Below are 25,513 nucleotides of genomic sequence, written 5' to 3'. Positions count from 1 at the left end.
AAACGGCCACATTACACGTTACTCGTGTAACGAGTAACGTGTAATGTGGCCGTTTTTCTGTTTTTGCTGTTTGGGGTTGTACGGAGGATATCCAACCAAAAGTTATTTTCACAAGATGCAAATGTTAACACCTCAATTTTGTAGCGGTACTTTTTTAACAATTGACCATTAGCTCCGATGATGACATTTATGTCGAAAGCGCTCAGCTAAAGAAATAAATTATTTACACACTTTGATATACTACATTTTTTATTTCCTCTATTAATTGATTATGTTGTGGCCTATTTTCGGGAACATTGCCGTTTTGCTAGTTAGAATATCCATCTTGTCTTATTTGCATTCCATTTCAGAAAATTTATTTTTAGTCCTTCTGCTGACTTTGTAACTTTTGTTTTTTTTTTTTTTTGTAGGTATGGGCCATTCCACGAACATACGCCTGTTTTGGATTACTTCGACAACGAATATTTTACTGTGCAACATAAGAAGTACGAAAGTAAATGGCGCTAATAATTATTCCAATAAACTATAATGTAATTTGCAGTTTACTTTCGTTCTTCTTATTTTGCACAGTAAAATATTCGTTGTCGAAGTAATCCAAAACAGGCGTATGTTCGTGGAATAGGGTATATTACAGTCTCTGTACTGCTGTTACTATCACTTGGTCAGTTGCGATCAACTGTGAAGTCGAAGGTGGTACACCTTTCGCTGACTTTGTAACTTCTGTTTTTTGGTAGTTATAACAGTTTCTCTCCTAGTATTACTTGTATTAAGCTACCTTCAATTATTGGAGAACTTTGAATTGATGCACCTTGTGCTGACTTTGTAACTTCCATTTTTTCGGTAGGTATTCAGTCTCGGTACCTTTGTTACTGTCGTTACTCAGACATATGCAATCAGGTGCGAAACTGGAGGCTCTTTGAAAGCTCTATCTTGTCTTTCATGACTTTTAACTTCTTTCTTTACAGCGATAATTAAATCCTTAAAGCATTTATTGGAGTTTTAAATCCTTCAATCTCCAAATACTCCGCAACCGCTTTAATTAACTTTCTTTAGATAATCTTTATATCACTGTTAAATCACTGAAGAAAACGGAGATTATATGAGAGCTGTATCTCTATCATGTCTCTTATGACCGAAAGGTTCTTTGTTTACAAAAATTTTAAATCCTTCAAGGGTTTTACATTTGTAGCTTCTGCATTGCCTCTTGTACATTTGTAGCTTAACTTTTCGTAGTACTCATAAATTAATAAATTCGTTAAAAACATAGATGCACAAAAATATACTTTCCCACTCAAATTCTTCTTCTTGTAGTGCCTATCCGTTTCGGATGTTGGCGCCCACCATGGCAATCTGTACTTTGCACACTGCTGGTCCAAAAAGATTTGTGGTTGTTGTGTTGAACCACGCACGTAGATTCTTCAGCCAGGAAATCCTTCGCCTTTCTAGTCCTCGTTTTCCTTGCACTTGTGACCGAGGTATTCGATTTTGGCTGCTTTTATTGTGGTTAAAAGCTCTTTTTCTTTTTGCATTCTCAGGAAAACACCCTGATTAGTAACGTGGTCGGTATAAGATACCTTCAGCATTCGACGATAAAGTCATATTTCAAAAGCCTCAATTTTCTTGCAGGTGTCGTCTGTGAGAGTCCACGACTCAACTCCGTACAACAGTATAGGAAAGATAGCATCGTAGTAACCTGACTTTTATGAGTGTTGAGTTGCGTGTGTGATAACCTTATTGTCCACGGAAACAATTAAAATAATATTAAGTAAAACGATGCTCAATAATATATTTATTTATTTTTGGTAAAAAAAGGCGTGCTTTGTTTATATCTCGTAAGGGTTTGTTATTCTAGCGAGGGTGTGACCACACAGGGTGCCCGCTGTGACTCTACTGAACTAGACGACAAACACTAATATGTCATTATGTGGTTCTACCATATGGCCAGACAGGCGACAATTTATTAGATCTCGTGTTTTTAAAACTGCAAAGGCATTTTACCTGAAATATGGATATATTTCGTTTCTTAAAACTTAACAGGCCCTTCTATGCATATGGTTTGTATATTAGGAACGAAGCACATGTGAATTTTAAATGACCCGTATTATTTCGTTTAGAAAGGAAAGTTAATATTTAAAATTAGCAATTAAAAAAATAGTAAAATAGTAATTTAAGCATGTCGCCACATGGGTATCTATAAATTACTGTTTTCAAATCGGCGTTTTGCATTAGAACACGAGTCTTACGTTATCCCAACTGTTTTCTTTTCTTCTCACCCTTTTCCCAACCTCCCACCTCTCGTTAGTGTAGTGTCTATCCATTTTTTTGTTTTTTTTTGTCACATTAGGTTTACAAGCTCCGACTAAAGCTCGAACTGTATTTAAGAACCAAGCATTATCTTTAGGAACTACCGTGGGACGGAGGTCTACCATTAGCTATGACGGCAAATCAGATAGTACAGAGAAAACTAATTCGACTACAGAAACTCCAGGGTAAGTGTCATAAGCTATTAAGTTATCTATAATTTATATTGTGATTTGATGTATAGGGGTCATATAGAATATTGATCATTTAGAGTGGTTTTTTACATCTAATACTATTTGTACAACAAATTTCCAACCGCAAACAATTATTTATGAAAAAAACTCATACAGAAGTAAAAACTTCAAATTGTATACTGGTATAAAATCGTTTATTAAAAACTATCTAAAATGTCATCCAAATGGATTGCAAGACGTTTTCTAATTCGGAACATCTTCAGTGCCTAGAATGAAGTATTTTCACGTTAGATTAAAGCAAAAAGGTAAAATTGTGAGTGTTAGAAAGAAAAAAACATGTGGGGATACTTACGTTCTGCTGAGTAGTTTGAAACTAGCTCACTATTTAAAGTGGTAACCCCATAATATATGGTTTACATATTATATTTTAATGAAATATGGTGACTACAAGTCGATGTTGTTAGATATATTAGAATACATGCTCAAAGGGCAACATGTTTCCCTGCTCGAAAATGCTAGGTACTTGCCAGTTCAATGGGCACAGACCAACTGATAAAATAGGAAATGGACATTCGATATGATAAGAGTGACGTTAAAAAGTTGGTTAAAAACTTCAAAAGTGTAGTTTAATTTGGATATTTAGTAAAATGCAATGGTAATTAATAAATGTCTGAAAATGCAATTTAAATTATTGACATATTAGTATCTATTGTAAAGTCTAAATTAGCAACTCTCTATTCCAGAAAAACTTATGGATTTTTGATTCGATATGGGTATATTTCATGGTTCAATGTGTGACGTCATCGATTGTAATAATATGACAAAATGAAAGTTTAATTTAGTTTAATAAAATGAAATATACTACATAGTAAACCAACAATGAACTAACGTGGAAGAATTGGAAGCGAAATAAACAAAAAATTCAGATTTTAAGCGTTTTATAAGAAATGTACTGTTGGTTACCTAACAAGATGATAAAGGTTTGAGTATTGTGAGATAAACAGTATATGCAGAAAGCGACTATTGTAGTGTGTTTAAATTTATTAGCATACTATTGTAAACATATTATTAGCATACAATAGTATGCTAATAAATTTAAACACACTACAATAGCTTTTTGCAATATACTGTTTATCTCACAATACTCAAACCTTTACCATCTTGTTAGGCAACCAACAGTACATTTCTTATAAAACTCTTAAAATCTGAATTTTTGGTTTATTTAGCTTCCAATTCTTCCACGTTAGTTCATTGTTGGTTTACTATGTAGTATATTTCATTTTATTAAACTAAATTTAACTTTCATCTTGTCATTTTACAATCAATGACGTCACACATTGAACCATGAAATATACCCATATCGAATCAAAAAATCCATAAGTTTTTCTGGAATAGAGAGTTGCTAATTTAGACTTTATAATAGATACTAATATGTCAATAATTTAATTTGCATTTTCAGACATTTATTAATTACCATTACATTTTACTAAATATTCAAATTAAACTATACTTTTGAAGTTTTTAACCAAAAATTGGCTTTATCTTGTCATGTCACGTCACTCTTGTCATATTGAATGTCCATTTCCTACTTTATCAGTTGGTCTGTGCCCATTGAACTGGCAAGTACCTAGCATTTTCGAGCAGGGCAACATGTTGCCCTTTGAGCATGTATTCTAATATATCTAACATCAACTTGTAGTCACCATATTCCATTAAAATATAATATGTAAACCATATATTATGGGGTTACCACTTTAAATAGTGTGCTAGTTTCAAACTACTCAGCAGAATGTAAGTATTCCCACATGTTTTATCTTTCTAACAGTCACAATTTTACCTTGTTGCTTTAATTTAACGTGGAAATACTTCATTCTAGGCACTGCAGATGTTCTGAATTAGAACGAAAACGTTTTGCAATCCATTTGGATGACATTTTAGATAGTTTTTATAAACGATTTTATACCAGTATACAATTTGAAGTTTTTTTTACTTCTGTATGAGTTTTTTAAACTATGGTACACAGCCAAATATTGGGATTTTCCCATTGATTTTTAATTATTTATGAATGATAAATCAAAAATGGCTTCATTGAGTTGAATTACTGATTATGTACACTAAATAAGATATGTTTTTGATAGTTGAAGTATCTTAATAGCGCTTAAGGCATGTACATTGTGAGAAATTTTTAAAATAATTTCAGAGTTTGTGGACTGTATTATAGGGTGTGGTTCAAAATAATTTGGGGATGTAATTAAATGCTATGCAGACATTCAGCCCTATTCTGTAACTTTTACCAAATAAATCGAATAGAAATGACCAAGTCGAATCGTAATTACCCGAAATCAGAATTTTTGATATCTATCGCGTTATTTTCGTGTTTGGATTGGCATTCTGTAACTCACATCGTAAGCAGGTTAAATCGAAATCGGCAATTTTTATTTCACGCGGTCAAGAGGGGGTGGTAACCCCGAATTGTCAAGCGAAATTAGTGTTCTATGACCTGTTTGTTGCTGGTTCTAAATTTAAAAGACGACACCGTTGCCATATCTTCAATTTTTCATACTATCACATTACATACAGTTACATTTTTGAAAATAGTTTTGAAATAACAAAAAAGAAACGTTTTGAAAAGTAAACAATAAAATATTAGTGTAAATATTGGACACAAAAACCTCAAAAGATAATAAATGGTTTTAAATCAAAGGTAATTAAAATTGTTATAAAAAAGAAGATAAACTGATAAATAAAAAAGATAAATGAGGATAAGATGTATGATGTAAGATATTACTAATAATTATAGAATCTTAAGATTTGATTCCAGCTAAAATAACTTATAAACAACTTTTCCTAAAAACAGCGTCTTTTCTATAATTATTTTCTTTTCTATAAGCGTTGATTGATAGAAATACAAGTAAACTGATATATTTATCAATCAACGCTATTGGGACCGTGCAAGTTCGACAAAGCGACACCTATTTCTACGCTCTGAAACTTTATTCGCACTTTTAATTATATTGGCCAATTATATTAGACAGGGTAAATGGTGTCTAAGTCATTTCTATTCACTATTCCGATTGTAGATATTCCGAGGGAGTTATGGAATACCGATTTTGACCATTTATATTCGACTTGGCAACTTCTATTCGATTTTCCTGACTTCTATCATCGAAATGAGTTACAGAATAGGCATGAATAGCATAATCAAGTTCACAAAAAAGCTTACCATATAATTCACTCGCGTTATTCAGATAAGTCGGTTTCAATTATCGCATAGGTCTTCATTTGCGCTATTCACACTCGGTTGTTTCTCGTACGAGGTTTAACCCCTTGACGTGCACGCTCGAGTTAATTCGAGAGCGCTAAACTGGCCAAACTGTGCACACTCGAGATAATTCGAGCGGCGTTGTACTTTATGTTGCTATAATTTTTCACACTCGAATACAATCGAGAATTAAAAATAATAATGTGAAAGCAAAAAAATCATTGTTTTATTGATATTACTTATACTTACGAACACTTACTTATTCAAGTACAATGCAATACAGGGTTTTTTCTCTGAAAAATGGCTTTGGCAGAGCCAATTAGCCAGACTTGTTATAAAATACAGGGTGTTTCATTAAAAAAACATATCTTAGATGTGGCCTGGTGTTCGGGAAGGCTCTGTATATATGTAACTAACTTTAAAATATGAAGCTTACAGCTACCTCCTATGTTTGTAAGTAACTTTTTTTGGTATCTTCTATAATAACAGATATAACAGATTTTGTTACAAACGTGAATCAGCCTGTATAGTAACTATACAACATAATATGTAGTCAGAAATGCATTTTATGGACCAACAGTTTGAAATTTGTTGTATGAATATGATATATGTAGTTTCCATTAAATAAAACTTATAGACTTAACTTATATAGTAACCGTGTGTAGTTTTTAATGTATTTGGTATTCTCAATTATTAACAAGGATCCTTCTTTTGCTTCCGTATCCTCACAACAAAGTTTTTCCATTTGTACAATATTCGATCATCTTTTCTTTAAATTGCGATGGCCTTTTCAATAAAAGGAAGGATATGTCATTTACACCATGTCTTATGTCTAATACTTGTTGAATTCTTTGCTCCATGTTGTCAGTCTAGGAATTTAACACACTTCATGATGTGTGTTAATGAAGTCTATAGACTTTTCTGTATTTTACTGGTTGTAATTACTGTCATGTCTGTTATTGTTCTTCTTTGTCTTCTTATTTTCTCCAAATTTTCATTATTCTACTCTTAAAATATCGTTTTACTCCCGAATGTTGTATCCTTAGTTATGATTCTTACCAAGTTGTTTTTCTTCTATTGATAAATATCCATAGTCTGGGCTGATTATCGGAGAATAGGCCATTTTTGGGAAAACTTATTTACCAGCAATTTTATTGCTGGAATCGAATCTTATGATTGTATATATTAATAATATAGGTATGCAAAGTCCGCAGATAGTGTGCTACTTTTTTTTATAAACAAAATGGCGCCCGAAAATCGTGTTTTTTTCAATTTTTGCTCTATAACTCCAAAGATTTTAACTTTACACCAAAAACACTCAAATAAAAATTCACCGCAATTAAATTCTGCATAGAGACGTGTTTTTCTCGATTTACTTCGACGAAAACTTTCTCCGGAAAAAGCGGGTTTTTCCAACAAAATCTTTAATTTTCAACTAAACTTTTAGATAAGTAATTGTTAATCAATGTAATTAAATAACTTGGTAATGTAAAAGCCCTTTTCGTATAGATTATAATCCCAGAAGCCGATGGAAATTGAATGAACAGTTTAGCAACAATTGAATTGTTAATTAAAAATTTACGGTCGCTATAATAACGACAATAATTATGATGCATAAGAACAACTATGATTTTTTCATAAAAAGACACTATACCTATCTAATGTACTTTACAGAATTGATATTGGACTATTTAAGCGGCCTCAGGAATATTTTAAAATTATAAAGAATTTTTTGGCTTATAAACAAATAGAATATCTCGGAAAATATTAAACTAAATTAAATTGGAAAAACGGTATTCGAAAAACAGCGGTAGGATGCTTCTTCTAAAAGAAAAAACGTTTAATTATGATGAGTAGTTCCTGAGATACAACCGGTCAAAGTTGACCGGAATTTACGGCAAAGATATAAACAATAGGATCATAATTTTCAAACCAGCACCTTTTTATTTTTGTCCTCTTTCTCCACAACAATTTTCATATCCTTAAAATACTCATAACATATATTATTATAATAAAAACTATCGATAATACGTGTGAAAATTGCCAAAAATAGCAAAATTCCAATCAAAAATTAGGTTGGAGAAAATGTAACCCTCAAAGTTCAAAATCGGTATACGTTAAAAAAATGCATTTTCTCGGCTTCCCATGGAGCAATTTCCTTCATTCTTTTTTTGTTCCCAAGTAACTCGAGTAGAGCCATCTAACTAACGCATTATTAAATGTCAAACTTGCTTTTGTTTTGTTATAATAAATTAATTTATTTATTATAACACAAAATTTTAATTTGTTTAAATAAAAATTGTTTAAATAATTATATAGCTTTCAAATGAGAATATTTATGTTGTTAACTTTAAAAGGTACACTTGTAGTAAGTTTATCTAAAAAAAAGCCTACAACTGGAAAAAATATGTAGTTTTCTGTTCTTATAAATAAATTAATCTATTATAACAAAACAAAAGCAAGATTGACATTTAATAATGCGTTAGTTAGATTGCTCTACTCGAGTTACTTGGTAACAAAAAAAGAATGAAGGAAATTGCTCCATGGGAAGCCGAGAAAATGCATTTTTTTAACGTATACCGATTTTGAACTTTGAGGGTTACATTTTCTCCAACCTAATTTTTGATTGGAATTTTGCTGTTTTTGGCAATTTTCACACGTATTATCGATAGATTTTATTATAATAATATATGTTATGAGTATTTTAAAGATATGAAAATTGGTGTGGAGAAAGAGGACAAAAATAAAAAGGTGATGGTTTGAAAATTATGATCCTATTGTTTATATCTTTGTCGTAAATTCCGGTCAACTTTGACCGGTTGTATCTCAGGAACCACTCGTCATAATTAAACGTTTTTTCTTTTAAAAGAAGCGTCCTGCCGCTGTTTTTCGAATACCGCTTTCACAATTTAATTTAGTTTAATATTTCCCGAGATATTCTATTTGTTTATAAGCCAAAAAATTGTTTATCATTTTAAAATATTCCTGAGGCCGCTTAAATATACCAAATTCAATTCTGTAAAGTACATTAGATAGGTATAGTGTCTTTTTATGAAAAAATCATAGTTATTCTTATGTACCATAATTATTGTCGTTATTATAGCGACCGTAAATTTTTAATTAACAATTCAATTGTTGCTAAACTGTTCATTCAATTTCCATCGGCTTCTGGAATTATAATATATACGAAAAGGGCTTTTACATTAACAAGTTATTTAATTATTGCTTAACAATTACTTATCTAAAATTTTAGTTGAAAATTAAAGATTTTGTTGGAAAAACCCGCTTTTTCCGGGAAAAGTTTTCGTCGAAGTGAATCGCGAAAAACACGTCTCTATGCAGAATTTAATTGCGGTGAATTTTTATTTGAGTGTTTTTGGTGTAAAGTTAAAATCTTTGGAGTTATAGAGCAAAAATTAAAAACACGATTTTCGGGCGCCATTTTGTTTATAAAAAAAGTAGCACACTATCTGCGGACTTTGCATACCTATATTATTAATACATACAATAATAAGATTCGATTCCAGCAATAAAATTGCTGGTAAATAACTTTTCCTTGTATTTTGCTAATTAGCCCAGAGTACCAGTACATTCATGATGTCCAGTACATTATGTCCAGTAAACAAGTTCGATTTTAGAAACTCTCACTAACAAATTCACATGAGGTAAGGTCGTGTGATTTAATTAATTAAATTATGTTTTATATAATATGTGTATAACAATATGAATACAGCTTTTAATTAAGGCCTTACTGCATGGGCTCTTCTCTCGCTGAAACCATATTCTGTTACATCTGGTTTTTCTTTCAACATTGGGACCAAAAAGTTTCAGTCACGTTTCTATATTTTCAAAGAAAAATGAGTCTGTTATACCACTGGTTGACATGGCATTTCGTATAGTTACTTTTGGAACACCTAGCTCTCGTTGATGTAGCTGTTTGCTTGTTAAATAGTGTTCTAAGATATCACATTTCTGGTAGATTTTCAAGGACCTTGTCGAATTGTCATCTTAGAAATGGTCTAATATATATGTTTAAGTTAATGTATAATTTTGTAACATATGCTATAAATATTCCGTACTTAACCTATATAGCTATATGTTGCTAGTCATTTTTATAATAAACCTGTAGATTTTAGTATTTTGAAACTATTTTATAAAAAAAAACTAACATTACCCATTGGATGCAGATTATATCTATCATCTATTGTAGGAATTCGAAGTTTTTATGTAAATATAATAAATTATTAAATAAGATAAAAAAATTTTCTTAAAAATTAAAACTAGATGAGAGGTATCTGCATATCCAAAAAAACGATGAGGTAAACATTAATAGGAGATTAAGAAATATGTATGTTGCTAGTAAATACATATAAAAATAGACAAGCAGGACTGTCTGAATCGCCCGGTCACAGAACACACAATTTTCCGAAAACCCCCAAAAAAATAAAGGAAGGATGAAAATTTGGGAAAAAATATACATTCAAAATAAGTTCGGAATTGGATAAAATGACTTATTCTAAGCAACTTTTTCTATAGCGTTCTATAGAGCTTTTTCACTATGTCAATACTTTTCGAGTTATTTGCGAGTGAGTATGTTCATTTTTAACAAAAAAAAAAACATGTTTTTGGACGGTTTTGAGCAAATAACTCAAAAAGTAAGTATTTTATCGAAGAAAATATCCCTATCAAAAATATAGCTTATACAAAAGTGAAAAAAAGGTGTATGCATGAAGTCTGTAGAAGCAGATTTGTAGCTAATGAAAAGTAGGTTCTGATTCGTCCAAATAAAATTCTGAAATAACCAAAAAATGGAGTACTTTTCTGGGAAAACTCATTACAACTTTTTTTAAGTGTTTAAAAAAGGTTTAATTTTGTATTTAAAAAACTTTCCACATTAAAAGTAAGTGAGTTACGTTCAAAGTATTGTTGGTCTCTTTTATTTTTTGGTAAAAAATCGCGAAAATCACCCCCTAATTAGCATCCCAAATAAAATTAATCGTTACCGCTTCACAAGTTACTTTACTTATGTATTTGTTATATGATGCATAAGTTTCATTGGTTGTGTTTCAAAAGTGCACATTTTTGAAAAAAAAATGGTTTTAAAACAAACATTTTTTTTTATTTTGAAAAAAAATTTTTTTTTCAAAATTAGGTATGTACTTAAAAATTATTAAGTAACACCAAAAATCTCAAACAATAATAAAATGTACGTTTTGCTTTTCTGAATATTTTGGATTTTTTGTTTGCTTGTTAGACAAAAATTGGTTATGCTATGGCTCTTCAAAATTGGCATAAACTCGTGATTAGTTACTCGTTCAAGTCATTTTAACTACAGCCTTTTCAAAAATAAGCACTTCGAACCGATGAAACTTACAGATCATATTATATAAAGAATACATAAGAAAAGTAACTTGTGAAGCGGTAACAATTAAATTTATTTGGAATGCTAATTAGGGGATGATTTCGCGATTCTTTTTAGCAAAAAATAAAAGGGACCAACAATATTTTGAGCGTAACTCACTTACTTTTAATGTTAGAAGTTTTTTTAAAATACAAAAATAAACCATTTTTTAAACACTTTAAAAAAGTTGTAACGAGTTTTCCCTGAAAAGTGCTCCGTTTTTTGGTTATTTCATTTTTTTTTGTTAAAAATGAACATATTCACTCGCAAATAACTCGAAAAGTATTGACTTAGTAAAAAACTCTACAACAAAAGTTGCTTAGAATTAGTCATTTTATCCAATTCCGGACTTATTTTGAATGTATATTTTTCACCCCTGAGAAGGGGTGTTCATTTTACAAAAATTGAGGGGATGTAGAATTGTAAACTTTTTCTTATAATATAATAATAGACAATTTCAGCTACCTGTTCCCAAATTTTCATCCTTCCTTTATGTTTTTGGGGTCAGATTGTTCTTTGATCGGGCTAGAAAGAAAATATTCCTCTATCCATCTCTGTTCCGAGTCATGTTAAAACCTATTTGATGCTATTTGATTTAAGGAAAATATTTGGTACTTGAGCTCTTGGATCTAGGTTTTCCACATTCTCAGTCTTGTAAGCTTCATGTAGACCATGGCCAATATTTCCTCTTGATAATTGATCCACCACTCCTCGATTCTTTCTGCCACTTATTTACTCTCCTACTATCTCATTTATCTTCTCATTGAGTTTATTTTTCATATCGTGAAGAGCTATTGTCACTGTTTTTTTTTTTCGAAGTTCATGGCATCTCCCCTGCCTCTTTTTAAAAGGTTTACTTAAACAACTTAATAGACTAAACCTTCCATTTAGCTCTTTCCATGTGTCTTTTCTTCTAGGTGATAGATTCTGCGTAGGTCATCATCTGCTAATCCCATCAGCTTAAACTGTCTATTCAGCTTACAGTGACCTGTGCCATAGCTTTGACTGTTTTCCTTTGCTTATTAGGTCTGCCGTAAATTTTGGCGAAAGTTCTATAATGAATTATTTCGCCTGTCTTAGTCTTGGTGAATTCCTCCACCATTCCAGAGATTTGTGATCTACCCACTTTCTTGTAGAACATACTTACTAAATGGAACAGAGATGTGGAGAAGAATATTGTTTTTCAAACAATTTATGGTCCTTCAAGCCGGATTGGAAATAAATTACTTATTTTTGCAAAAATCTTCTTAATTATTGATTAATAAAAACACATCAGTAAACGAGAAGCTTTCAAGGGTTACACATGTATTAAATGAGTAAAATGAAGATATTTTCATTCGCGTGAAGCATGTGTTTTCATAATTCAATAATTAAGGAGATTTTTGTAAAAATAAGTGTTTTTCTAACAAATATCGACATTGTTTTATACAAATGTCATTTTAGTTTACAGAATTTTCTGTTTCTGGTAATCTCATCGTTTTTTGTACCAATATTTTGTTACCCCATTAGCAAAACATTAGAAGACTTATCCTATCCCCTTATTAACTGTCACCTCCGACCAGTATTTGATATCCAAATAAGTAAAATTGTATTCTTTTGCTAACCGCATGTGCAGACCTGAAGCTATTGGTACCGGAGACACTTTAAGGCCTGGAAAAGGTCACGTAAAATCGGCCTCGGTTAGTAGCAGCGGCCCTGAGCCTGCTACTGATCCCTTACGCACTAGGTAGGTTGACCTGGATAGGCCAGAACGCAGGGACAAACCCATATAAACCAACATTTTTCTTAAGTTAATAAACATCACATTTAGCAGAGATTAATTTAAAACTCCTAGCCCTAAAAAACTCATTTTTCAGGTTTGAGGTCTGAAAATAGTCTTGTCTTTTTCATATATCTTTTTAATATTAATTAAAGACACATTGAACCCGCAACAACTAAAAAAAAAACCTAAAAACCTTAGATTAGATTAGATTATGTGTTGTTGTTAAGGCCATGCAGCCTCTTCGCACTTCGACCTATAGATCTTTTGCGCATATCTTACTGAATCTAGTTAAACTCTAGGATGACGACAATCTTCTGATGAAGTTGATTAGCCTCCTAACTGAATTGTTTTCCTATGTCAGAGGACGCTAGACTGACCTCTTCTAGGAATTTTAGTCGTTTTCAGAACAGAGCTCTGCAGATGCATAGTATATTATGTTCTGCCGTTGCTTATTCGTTATCACAGAAACGACAGTTCTCATTATCTGATTTGCCCATGTTTTGAGATGATATCTCAGAGAGGAGGGACCAGTGAAAAGGCCAGTGACCATTTTTATGTTTTACTCATTTCGAGAAGGCGGTTTGTTGCAGTAGGTGACACTTTTATGAGCCTTTTTGCTTGTCTACGAATGTTTCTGTTGAGACATTCGTGGGCACTAATGTCTATAGCATGTATTTCTGCCTGTAAGATAGTTGAGGCGTTTCCAAGAGATTTGGATAGCCGGAAATTGGGCCCAGTAACTCCCACTCCTGCCCTTTCATCTATCTTATATCCATCCTTATACCATACGAGTGAACCTTGTTCCAGTTTCGGTTCAACTTCTTCACCCATTTGGTGGTTTTTTCTGACCACTTCAAAGGGTATTTCGAAGTCGAATTTGACTGGCATGACATTTGTCAGATGTCCTTAAAATCCAATGGAATTTCTTTCAAGATTTTTATGTGGTTTTCAGGTTTCCATTATTTGTGTCTGTTGCAGCTTTAAAGCGGTGGTTACTGCCCCTTCCATATGCAGAACTGCAGGGGAGGAAGGTTTAGCATCGCCTGTAGAGCTGCAGTGGGGCATGTTGACATTGCCCCTGTGATTCCCAGACAAGCTAGCCGCTGCACTTTTTGCAGTTTCACGTTAGCTGTTGTCCATTGTGTTTTTGGCCACCATATGAGCGATGTATATGTTACCATGAGCCTAATAATTGTTTTATATGACCAGACACGGTTCCCGGGAAGGGGGTTATCGTGGGAGGTCTTGTCACTGGGAATTTTCCGGTGTCAACTTATTTCTTAATGATTCTTTAGTCAAAATTCACTGAGAGCGAAATCGCAGCACGTTCTTTTTTTAATTAAGCGCGAAATGCATTTTTTCTACACAAAGCTCTACTATTCCGTAAGTATTTTACATTGTTTGAAATTCATATTGTATTTCCAATATTTTTTTTCTTTCAAAAACTATCAGAAGTAATTTTGGGGACATTAATACATTAGCCTGAATTTTTTTTAGATTTTTCTGACTACTCTAAGACCACTTTTGAGGCTTTGAAAATGATTTTTTCACTTTTTTGACACTTTTAAACGCTTTTGAGATAGTGCTCTTTTTCCGGGTGTGAGTACATAAATATACTTTATTCAATTTAGTGATATTATTAGTATATATATAAACACAAAATACAAGGCTTAAATTAGGCGCCAATTTGAAAAATAAACTAATATACACTCACGGACAATAATTTTGCATATTTTGAAATTAACGTATGAAATAAAAAAATGTGTGCTGCCCCCAGGGTCATAGAAATAAGATTTCTTTTCAGAATCCGATGTTTTAATGTTTCATATAAATGGTATAATCGGATTTAAATTTATTGTGGGCTATATGGTGGCCAATATAATTTTTAAATTGAATCTCATCAACATAAGTAATCACTATTCTACCGACATTAAGACCTGCGTCATGGTACACGAATTTGTTATCAAATATGGCTGGTAAATGGCAAAACATGATCTTCTAAAATGTTTTTAATGTACATATCAGCTGTCATTCACCCAATCACCTCCACAAGTTCAGTATCTCCTTACCAAGAAATACCACTCCATAGCACTATGCCGCCACCACTAAAATTAACCTCTATATGAAGTTACATCTGGCATACCGTTCACCATATGGAATCAAGATTTACAATACTTCGTCTACAGAAGAGTTGGCGACCAGTATGTCAGTTGTAACCTCATACAGAACGTTAGTTTTGGTGGTGGCGACATAGTGCTACGGAGCGGTATTGTTTTGAAAGGACATATCGAACACGTGAAGGTGATTAGGCGAATGCCAACTGATATGTACATTGAAAAAATTTTAGAAGATCATGTTTTGCCATTTGAAAGCCATATTTAATATGACATATTGGTGCTAATGAACTTCTTCTTGTCGTTAGCATGGTGAATACTTATCTTGATGAGATTCAAATTAAAAATTATATTGGCCAGTATATAGCCCAGATCAGATTTAAATCCGATTACAGTATTTATGTGATAATTTAAAAAATGGCATTCGGAAAATAAATTCTATTCCTATGATACAGAGGGGCTAAGGATAGCCGCACAACAAATTTCATTCCACATGCATATGCAATATTTTTGTCCGAGAGTATATAAGTGAGATACGTATTTTTGCACTATAGATGTTACAGGTAGAAATTCGATAACATACATAATTATAATCTTATATTATTTATTTATTATATAAATAAATATGCAGATATATGTTGACCGCAAAATATTAACAATTATTAGAGATATTAGATGTATAATAAATTGGAAAAAGTGTTACAACATTTATTGTACTGAAAAAGAATAAAACAGTTTTTTTTAAATAATAATATTATTATGACATTATAATGCCATTTTAAATATGCGTTCCATTATACCTTTGAACGGCACTAATTTTTTGTCGAATTCGGCATGGTTTTTGAATTTCTACCTGTAACACCTGTAATGCAAAAATACATACTTCTCTTATGGTTAATTTTTTAAATTGGCGCATAATTTAAGCTTGTATTTTGTCTTTATATAATATATAATATACTAATAATATCGTTAAATTGAATAAAGTATATTTATATACTCACACCCGGAAAAATGCACTACCTCAAAAGCGTTTAAAACTGTTAAAAAAGTGAAAATATCATTTTCAAAGCCTCAAAAAGAGGTCTTAGAGTAGTCAGAAAAATCTGAAAAAATTCAGGCTAATGTATTAATGTCACCAAAACTACTACTGATAGTTTTTGAAAGAAAAAAATATTGGTAATACAATATGAATTTCAAACGATGTAAAATGCTTACGGAATAGTAGAGCTTTGTGCAGAAAAAATGCATTTCGTGCTTAGTTAAAAAAAGAACGTGCTGCGATTTCGCTCTCAGTAAATTTTGACTAAAGAATCATTAAGAAATAAGTTGACGCCGGAAAATTCCCAGTGACAAGACCTCCCACGATACCCCCCTTCCCGGGAACCATGCAGAGGGTCTTTTTCGGTCCCCAAGTCTTTCCAAATGTCTTATGACAGGTCCAACTTTTCACCAAGGCTCTGGATAAGATTTTTTTCAATATGACTATGACAGATGTTTTTGTTCTAAGGTTACTCCCAGTTCTTTCTCTGTGAAGCCTGTAAATTGTATATTATGCGTCTCCTTGTGAATTGTATCAAAGTCGTTTAGTTAACGTTGACATTTAAGCCCTCCTTATTTTAACGCGGCGACCCTTCAGGTTCAAAATGAAAATTTTAAATTTTTCTCCCTTTGTGTATTTATCTTTTGCAAATCTCAAAAATGATTTAGTTATACAATTTTCTTTTTGCTTTGAAGATTTAGTATTGAATAGCAAGAATTCTACTAAAGAAAAGTTTTTAAAATAATGTTAATTTTAAGAAAAATGTTGGTTTTAAGTTAGTTCCGTGTGCCTCATCTATAGATGTTTTGTGTTAGTTCCTTTAATGTTTTTCACCTATCGTAGTAACTATTAGAGTATTTTTTTCTAATTTTATGTTTTTTAACTACACTTTGGAATGCTTTTCATGTATAATAGCTATTTAATTCAAATAAATAATAATGTGACAAAAAATGAATGTTTCAATAATTCCGTTATTATTTTTTATCTATTAATTAATTAACACTTAAAGAATCCTCAGGATACAAGATGAGTTCATAATAAAGACGAATCGGGTCATGTCGAAGTGTAAACGAATTTGTAATTAGAGATGGCAATTTCAAGTTATCTTGGAAATTCGGATCACCGATTCCGACTCACTTAAGATAACCGGATCGCTTTGTCAGTTCACGGATCAGTCGGACCTCATATACAATATGCACATTTCCTTCAATGGAACAAGACCACAAAATACTTGAAGAACTTGGGATTCAGTTGACACCTCGCTTTCGCTTAGTAACTACGACGATGTACCGTTGATATTGACCCGTGACCCGTTAAATTTTATTTTGAGATTCGGATCAGTTGAACTGATCTCTTTGACTCGGGTCAGATCTCATTTATCCATCTCCATTTTTATAATTTTAAAAATGAATATATTTGTAGAGATATGAAACACATTCCTTAGTAGTAAATTGTGCACACTTCCTATTCTCAATTAATAACATTCTTGTATTTAATTTGTGGGATTTTTACCAAGTTAACACACTGTCTTCGTCTACTCAGGTCAAACCATATTAAAAACAGTTACCACTGCATGATCGCCGTTTTTCAAGGTGGTTTAATCGTCGACATACAGTGATGAGCGCGCTAATAACCGGCAAAATAGCACAAAAGATGGAAAACGTATTAAGTTGTGAGATGAAAAGAAATGAAACTAGTCGAGCTGGGAAATTTAGCGATATTAACCTAAAAATTTACATTATGTTGATTGTTTCCCACCTTTAGACGTATCGGACGAGTTTAGCAACTGCCACTGTCACAGTGGCAGTTTTAATTGACATACTCCTCTGATACGTGTAAAGGTGAGAAACAATCAATATAATGTGAATTCATATGTTAATATCGCTAAATTTCCCAGTTCAACTAGTTTCATTTCTTTTTATCTCACAACTTATTACGTTTTCCATTTGTTTCGCTATTTTGCCGGTTATTAGCACGCTCATCACTGTATATGATAATATATCCAAGAAGCTAGAAGAGTAAGAAATTTAAGTAGTCCTCTTACTTTCACGGTGTATCAAGACACACTTGTTTCACACGTCGAATGTCACATACATTGTGGAAATCCATACATAAATATTTTCCTTATGTAGGAACCAAGGTATTAAAATTCTCCTAATAGTCCCTAGTTTTTCTCCCAAACAATTCGATGCCAAAAATTTCTGTTCCTCTCGACCATATACAGTGATGAGCGCGCTGATAACCGGCAAAATAGCCCAAAAGATGGAAAACATAATACATAGCGAAACAAAAAGAGATGAAACTAGTGGAGGTGGAAATGATCGTTATAAACGCATAAATTAACATTACATTACGACATAGTTTCCCACCTTTAGACGTCTGTGACAGGAGTATTTTATAAAATTCTACTGTCACAGTGACAGTTGTCATACTCCTCTGATACGTCTAAGGTCTTGTTCAGATAGGGCGGTTTGCCAACGTTTGACGCCGCGATTTACCTGAAAAACACAACCGCCGCGGTTCGAGTTGCCAAGAAACAAATGGAATCGTACATATGCAACCGATCCGTCGTCAAACCGGGGCGGTTGTAAGTTTACTAGGGGAGGAATGAGACCGCCAGTCAATCGCTCTCATGTGTACGATGAAAATGTCGGCTAACCGCGGCGTCAACCGCTGGCAAACCGTCTACATGAAAACAAGTCCTAAATGTGAGAAACTATGAAATGTAATGTTAATTTGTACGTTTTTATCGATCATTTCCATCTCCACTAGTTTCATCTCTTTTTGTTTCGCAATGTATTATGTTTTCCATCTTCTGCGCTATTTTGCCGGTTATTAGCGCGCTCATCACTGTATACTCGTTTTCGACCTGCTTACCTTAAGTGTTCCCTTTTCAATAGGTCTCCAAGGATCTCCAACCCTTCAACTTTTTTCCATTTCTTTGCTCTCCTCTACTAACACTAGCATCAGCAAACAGCATTGGCCAGAGAGCCCCATTCCTTATAGACCGGTCTAGTTAGACTCAAAAATAGGAGTGAGGTTACAATAATTACCATCAAGCTGAAAATTGGCAGGATTGTTCAAAATACCATCATAAATGAAATCTAAAAAGTCCTCATAAATCCGACCTGAGCTAAAAAATTTACGCGGGGTCAAAGGTCACCAAATTTGGTTTTTAGCGATTTTCAGCGAAACGCTAAGTTTTATCATAAAATTAGTTGTAACAAAAAATGTAGATTAGATAATTATCTATAAAAAATATCATAATACTTTTTTCCTAAGAGCCACCGTTTTTGAGATATAACGATTCAAAGAGTTCTAATTGTCATAATATGTATTAGTACACCACGTATATACATCACTGAAGCTGTAATACAAGTAAATTCTTCTTACTTATTCAATTTGTAAAGATGAGTTTTGTCGGAATAAACATGTTCTATCGATACGTCGGCTAATCTAATCACTCTACTATTCTTTTCTCAGAAGGGTTTGAACATAATAATGAACGCCAACTTTCTAGGCAAAATGTTTATTGCTTAGTACTAATAAACATTTCACTATACAATAAACTTTATGCAAATTTAGTTTGTGTACTATTATGCAAATTACACCGTAATCTTCCTGGGTGGCGAAATCCTTGAGGTAGATGACACCCTCGAGGTATTAATTAGTCTTGAGTACTACTCCGGAGTGAAAATACGTGTTAAACCTATATTTTTTAACCTAGTTCGTTTTATTTTCATTGTTATAACAAAAATGTCAGAATATTGTTTTATTTGTGCTAACATTTTAAGTGAAGGCGCAATTGTTGCCGTTGAACGTGGTATAAAAACTTTAATCAATGCAAGTATGAACTGAAAGAGCTGATGAATTTTTAGAATTTCTTAAAGAGCAGAAATCTGTGACCACACATGTGGAGTGTTCTTAAAAAGTTCTTAAAAAAACTAATTCAACTTCACAAGAAGTTATTTCCAACGGAATTAGCTTTCTTCTCTCTGTGTATGGAGCCTCTAAAAAAACTACGTGCTTAGATAAGTTTCGATATGCATGTTTCTTTAAAAATACTTGAAATAAGGAACAAGTGCAGTTATCTTGTCTTCCTCCAACCTCAGCGGCTGCTCATCAACATCTTTTTGGGTATATTACCAAGTTCAAGTGTGGCTTGGTTATCAGCTAGATCCAAAAGACTGGGTATGGAAATTAGTCGACAGTTCATTAGAACCAATTCAACTTTACTCTCACCTGCGCCGGAAAAACTCCTTAACACAATTTTTTGCAACTGTAAAAAGGGATGTAGCGCTAAATGTGGTTGCAAAAAAGTTGGACTGTTTTGTTCGGTAGCATGCACTAATTGTCAAAACCGGTCGTGCTCCAATGTTGAATCACCAACAATTGAGGATTCATTTGATTCCATCGAGGAGCCATGCGATGTGTCACTATTGGGGCAATTTACTTGCACCCAGGATTAACAAGAAGAAGAAGAACAAGGAGAAGAGGAAGAAGTATTAGAAAATTATGAACCAGTTGAATAAATTTCCCTTTTTTTTTTTATTAAACCCTTGCCAATATCAAATAATTATTCAATAGCTTCAAATTGAAACAGAATCATAACAGATCCGTGGAATAGGCCTACTGGGGAAAAGTATTACACTGCCATGACTCAAAGGTGATGTGAAAACGTGTGCGCATATTATGACGATTACTTTTTGAATCGTTGTATCTCAAAAACGGTGGCTCTTAGGGAAAAAAGTAATAAGACATTTTTTAGAACTAATTTTTGTTAGAACTAATTTTATGATAAAACTTACCGTTTCGCTGAAAATCGCTAAAAACTGTATTTGGTGACCTTTGACCCCGCGTAAATTTTTTAGCTCGGGTCGGATTTATGAGGACTTTTTAGATTTCATTTATGATGGTATTTTGAACAATCCTGCCAATTTTCAGCTTGATGATAATTTTTGTAACCTCGAATGTGTAAGTTGATCGGAGTATTAGCTTCTTTGTCAGTACATCCGTAACAAAATTATACACATTATATAGGTAGGGACTCAGTGAAGAGCCTTAATGCAAACCAACGTCACTGGAAACCTTTCTGTCAATCCGACTTCTAAGAAATCCATTTCTCTCTCACACATCTCCATAGCTCTTATCTCATTGCTCTATAAGTCAGTTTGAAGTTTCGTTGAGTGTCGCTACCAATAAGTAAATCATCATTTACTCCACGACTTCTAATTACTTGAAAAATCCTCAGGGAAAAAGAATTTCCTGAACCTCAGAAGGCAGAACCTCACATTACAGACTCTAAAGGCAACTCTATAATTGCTGCCCCTCAGGACTAATAGCCACCCACGTTTCCTGATGCAAAATCTAGGAATATTTTAAACATCACACATAATTTTATATAAACATGTAAACTTTCTATAACTTTATAACATTTAAAGACTTTTCACCCCTATATTTTGTTGGTTGAAGCATGTAAAATCTATTAGCAGCAGGGCCGCCGATAACGGACTTGCAAGGGATGTACTGCAGGCGGGCGCCCCTGTTTGGGGGGCGCCAAAATGACCTTTTTTCTGTCGGTGCTATACAAAATACTAATTTAAAAGACAGCGAAGGGCGCCTATGCTTCTTTTTTCAGGCGGGCGCCTTATACCCTAGCGCCGGTACTGATTAGCAGCCATGATGATGAACTCTTTAATTTGATAAGGGTCTGTGATGTGTCCCAAAAGGGATTTGCTAAATTAAATACACCTTTAATAAACGATTTTAATGAATTTTACTGATTATTTCACATCATCGATCGAGAAGTTCGGACATAAAGCATTCGAATTTACTCTCTCATTTTCAAATATTTGAATTTATACAGGGTGTCATATTACTTTACAAACTTAAAGGGTTTCTTTCAAACAACTTCTCATACGTCATGATCCTACACTATTGTTCTACTCCCAGCACAAAAGGCGTCAAAAATGACCAGAGTGGACCAACACTTTTCAAATTATTGTAGTCTCGTATTCGTGTTGGTATTTTATTAGAGTTTTTTTTCCAAAAATATATGAGAAAAGAGGATTGCTTAAAATTTAATGCTCGATGTAACAAATTAAAATAAATAGACAGGAATGATTTTGAAAAACGGCCAAATATTAGTTTGCTTACCTATTTTGCGTTTTCTTTAATTATTATTGTATATCTTCGTCGATTACAATATCATAGCCCATCATCAACCATGATCTAACTCATTTACACCGAAACATAAATATACACATTAGCGGCAACGTAAACAACACCTCTTTTGATACAAGTCGACAGCAGTATCTAAAACCGCCAAGGTCAAACCGATCGAAAACTTTGGTTATGCAACATTATCAGATCAATCGAGTTTCAAAGGTTTTTTGGATTTTTAACTTTTTGCCTGTTCACAGTAAAATTTCCTTCTCTGTAAATTTTAAAACATTGTGTAAAAATTCACGGGATTGTGTCGTATTTTTCACGGTAGTTTTAATTCATGTTTATTAAGAGGAAAGCCGCAAAATGTCGCGTGTCAAAATTTTCAATGTTTTTTAAATGTATTAATTTTTTTCAAATCCTGAGAAAACTAATAAGTATTTTTGAAAAATTTAAACGCAGAATGAAAGATTACAATGTTGCTGAGGACCGAAAGTCCCTGAAAACTTCTATAATGTTTATTTTAATAAGTTACGGGGAGAAAATTTAGTGTAATTTTTAATTGCAAATATTTCCTTCAAAACAAACTTTTTATTTATTCTAAGCGACTTTCGGCCCTCGGTAATAACGTAATATTTCATTCTGCGTGTAAATTTTTCAAAAATACTTATTAATTTTTTCAGGATTCGAAAAAAAAATGAATACATTTAATACACATTGAAAATTTTGACAGGCGACATTTTGCGCCTTTCCCCTTCAAAAATATTTAAATGCGTTCTAAATAAACAACGACCTGACGATTTTATCTGACAATGTCGCAAAACTACTGATTTCGTGCACAATGCATTTTAAATGGATGTTTACTCTTTGCACCAATACGTTCAACTGAAGCCCCCCTCCCTGATTTGCTACCTGAATGACCTTCGCGGTTTAAGATATTCCTGTACAACTGTACACCTGTATAAGTCGTTTATTTACTTTTGTAGCCGCACAAGCGCTTCGCCAGCCGCCACCAGGCAACAGGCCTTCCCCAGGAACACATCCTCGAGGAGCACCTTCCATTCGGGCCAGACCAGGCCAAGGGCAACGTACGCCCAAGGGGCTCCGGGAGACTCTCCACACACAAGACCTTCGTTTTTTTCTAAATTCAGCCTGAAGGGCTTCACAAAAAGGTAAGTCACTTCTTTGTTTTGATAGATTTATGTGTTGGATAGTGTAAACGGTGAATCTGAACTTAATGGTTTTGCGAAGAAGCTTGGATTGAATATTTGCTCTATGTACAATTTTATAAAAATGTGATTTTCGAAAGAAATTGTTTGAGGTGTGGAATTCCATAAACAAGGGATATACCTGTTTTATGAAATGATCCCTTGTTTACGTAATTTCATACCCCGAACAATAGCGCTCGGCTGAATTGAATATCAATGGGTCTCTTAGTCGGCTATTGATTATGTATTTTAGAAAGGAACTACAACGTTAACAGGGTTTTATTGTTTCATATAGTCAATGGACCTCTAAATATAAAAAAACCACGGAGTGCTACCATTTAAAGGGGTGCGTTTTTGAGAAAGGGGTGAATTAGTCCCTAGGCACAGGGCGAATTAGGGTGAGTTCTTTGCACTTTTGGTCAGGGCCCCCGCTACCATATGTGCAAAGTGTGCAATGCACACGGGTGCCATCCTTTAGGGGCGCCAAAACCCGGGGGCGAAAATTGCAAAAACAACAAAAAAAAATTAATTTTAAAATAAAAGTTGAGAAATTAAATAGGCTTAAGTATAAACACACACGAAATTTCATTAGTATATCATCCAGTTACTGTCGATTCCCATTTGCGAGAACATGACAAAAGTCAAGTTTGTTTCATTTTGATACAAATAATAGTCCATTTACTCACGTTTTTTGCTGTGGATTTTAAAGAACCGCTTATATTGACATGAAATTTGTCATACACATAGCTAAAAGAAAAGTAATATTCAGAATACGCCCGAGAATACCTGGGGGTATTCTCGAGGGTAAAAACATACGTTCAAAATAAGTCCGTAATTGGATAAATTTACTAATTCTAAGCAACTTTTGTTTTATAGAGTCACTACTTTTCGAGTTATTAGACAGTTTTATTATTAGTTTTTAGACGGTTTTTCGCAAATATCTCAAAAACTAATTATTTTTCCGAAAAATAATCTTAGCAAAAATATAGCTACAAAAAAGTGGAAAAAATAATTAATATATGAAGTCTGCAAGCCCAGTAGAAGCAGAGTTGTAGCTAATTAAAAGTAGGTTATTATTCGTCAAATTCCAAATAGAATATTTCAACGTGAAATAACCAAAAAATTAAGCACTTTTTGGGTAAAATTCATTACAACTTCTTTAAAGAAAAGCTAAAGAAAAGAAAAGAAAAACCTTTATATTTGATTTTAAAAAAGTTTCTAGCAACTAGAACAAACAACCTTTTTTTTTGGTAAAAAAATCGTAAAAATCACCCCCTCATTAGCATTCCAAATGAAATTAATCATTACCGCATTATCATTTACTTTATATACTGTATTGTTTATATGATCTGTAAGTTTCATCGGTTTAAAGTGAACATTTTTGAAAAAATTTGATTTTAAAGTATTTTTTTTAATCTTGAAAAAATTCCTTTTTTCCAAATAACTTAAAAATTATTATGATACCAAACATGTCAAGCAGTAAAGAATTTAGGTTTTGCTTTTCTGAATATTTTGGATTTTTTGTTTTCCCGTAAGACAAAAATTGGTTAAGATATGGCTGTTCAAAATTTGCATACACTCTTGATAGTGGCTCGTTCAAGCCCTTTTAACAACAGACTTTTCAAAAATAAGCACTCTGAACCGATGAAACTTTAGATCATATAAACAATAGATAAGTAAAGTAACTTGTGGTGAAGCGGTAACGATTATTTTCATTTGGAATGCTAATTAGGGGGTGATTTTCCCGATTTTTTTTACCAAAAAAGGGATCAACACTATTTTGAGCGTAATTTACTTACTTTTGATGTTAAAAAAGTTAAAAAAAAAAACAAAAATATAGCTTCTTTTAAACACTTTAGAAAAGTTATAATGAGTTTTCATTATAAGAAACGTGTTTTTTGTTGAAAAATTAACATATTTACTCGCAAATAATTTGAAAAGTATTGACTTAGTGAAAATACTTTATAGAAAAAAAGTTGTTTAAAATTAGCCATTTTATCAAATTCCGAACTTTTTTGAACATATGTTTTTCATCCCCGAGAAGGGGTGAAACTCACATTCAGGGCA

General features: G+C 32.8%; 1 protein-coding gene across 19 annotated transcripts in view; it reads left to right on the top strand.

Annotated features, from left to right (window-relative positions):
- LOC126892901 (MAP/microtubule affinity-regulating kinase 3-like) overlaps positions 1-25,513 on the top strand; it is a 592,659-nt gene that overhangs the window by 494,109 nt on the left and 73,037 nt on the right. For 13 of the 19 annotated variants that reach the window (XM_050662736.1, XM_050662738.1, XM_050662745.1 and 10 more), the window contains 3 exons: positions 2,345-2,489; positions 12,774-12,884; positions 23,225-23,410. In XM_050662736.1, the coding sequence (XP_050518693.1) occupies positions 2,345-2,489; positions 12,774-12,884; positions 23,225-23,410 (442 nt within the window). The remainder of the gene's footprint in view (positions 1-2,344; positions 2,490-12,773; positions 12,885-23,224; positions 23,411-25,513) is intronic. The other 6 variants (XM_050662751.1, XM_050662748.1, XM_050662744.1 and 3 more) reach the window with 3 other exon arrangements.

This window comes from Diabrotica virgifera, chromosome 9, assembly GCF_917563875.1.
Source record: "Diabrotica virgifera virgifera chromosome 9, PGI_DIABVI_V3a".
Lineage (NCBI taxonomy): Eukaryota > Metazoa > Arthropoda > Insecta > Coleoptera > Chrysomelidae > Diabrotica > Diabrotica virgifera.
The sequence above is the reverse complement of the archived record's forward strand: the minus strand, read 5'-3'. Positions and strand labels throughout refer to the sequence as shown.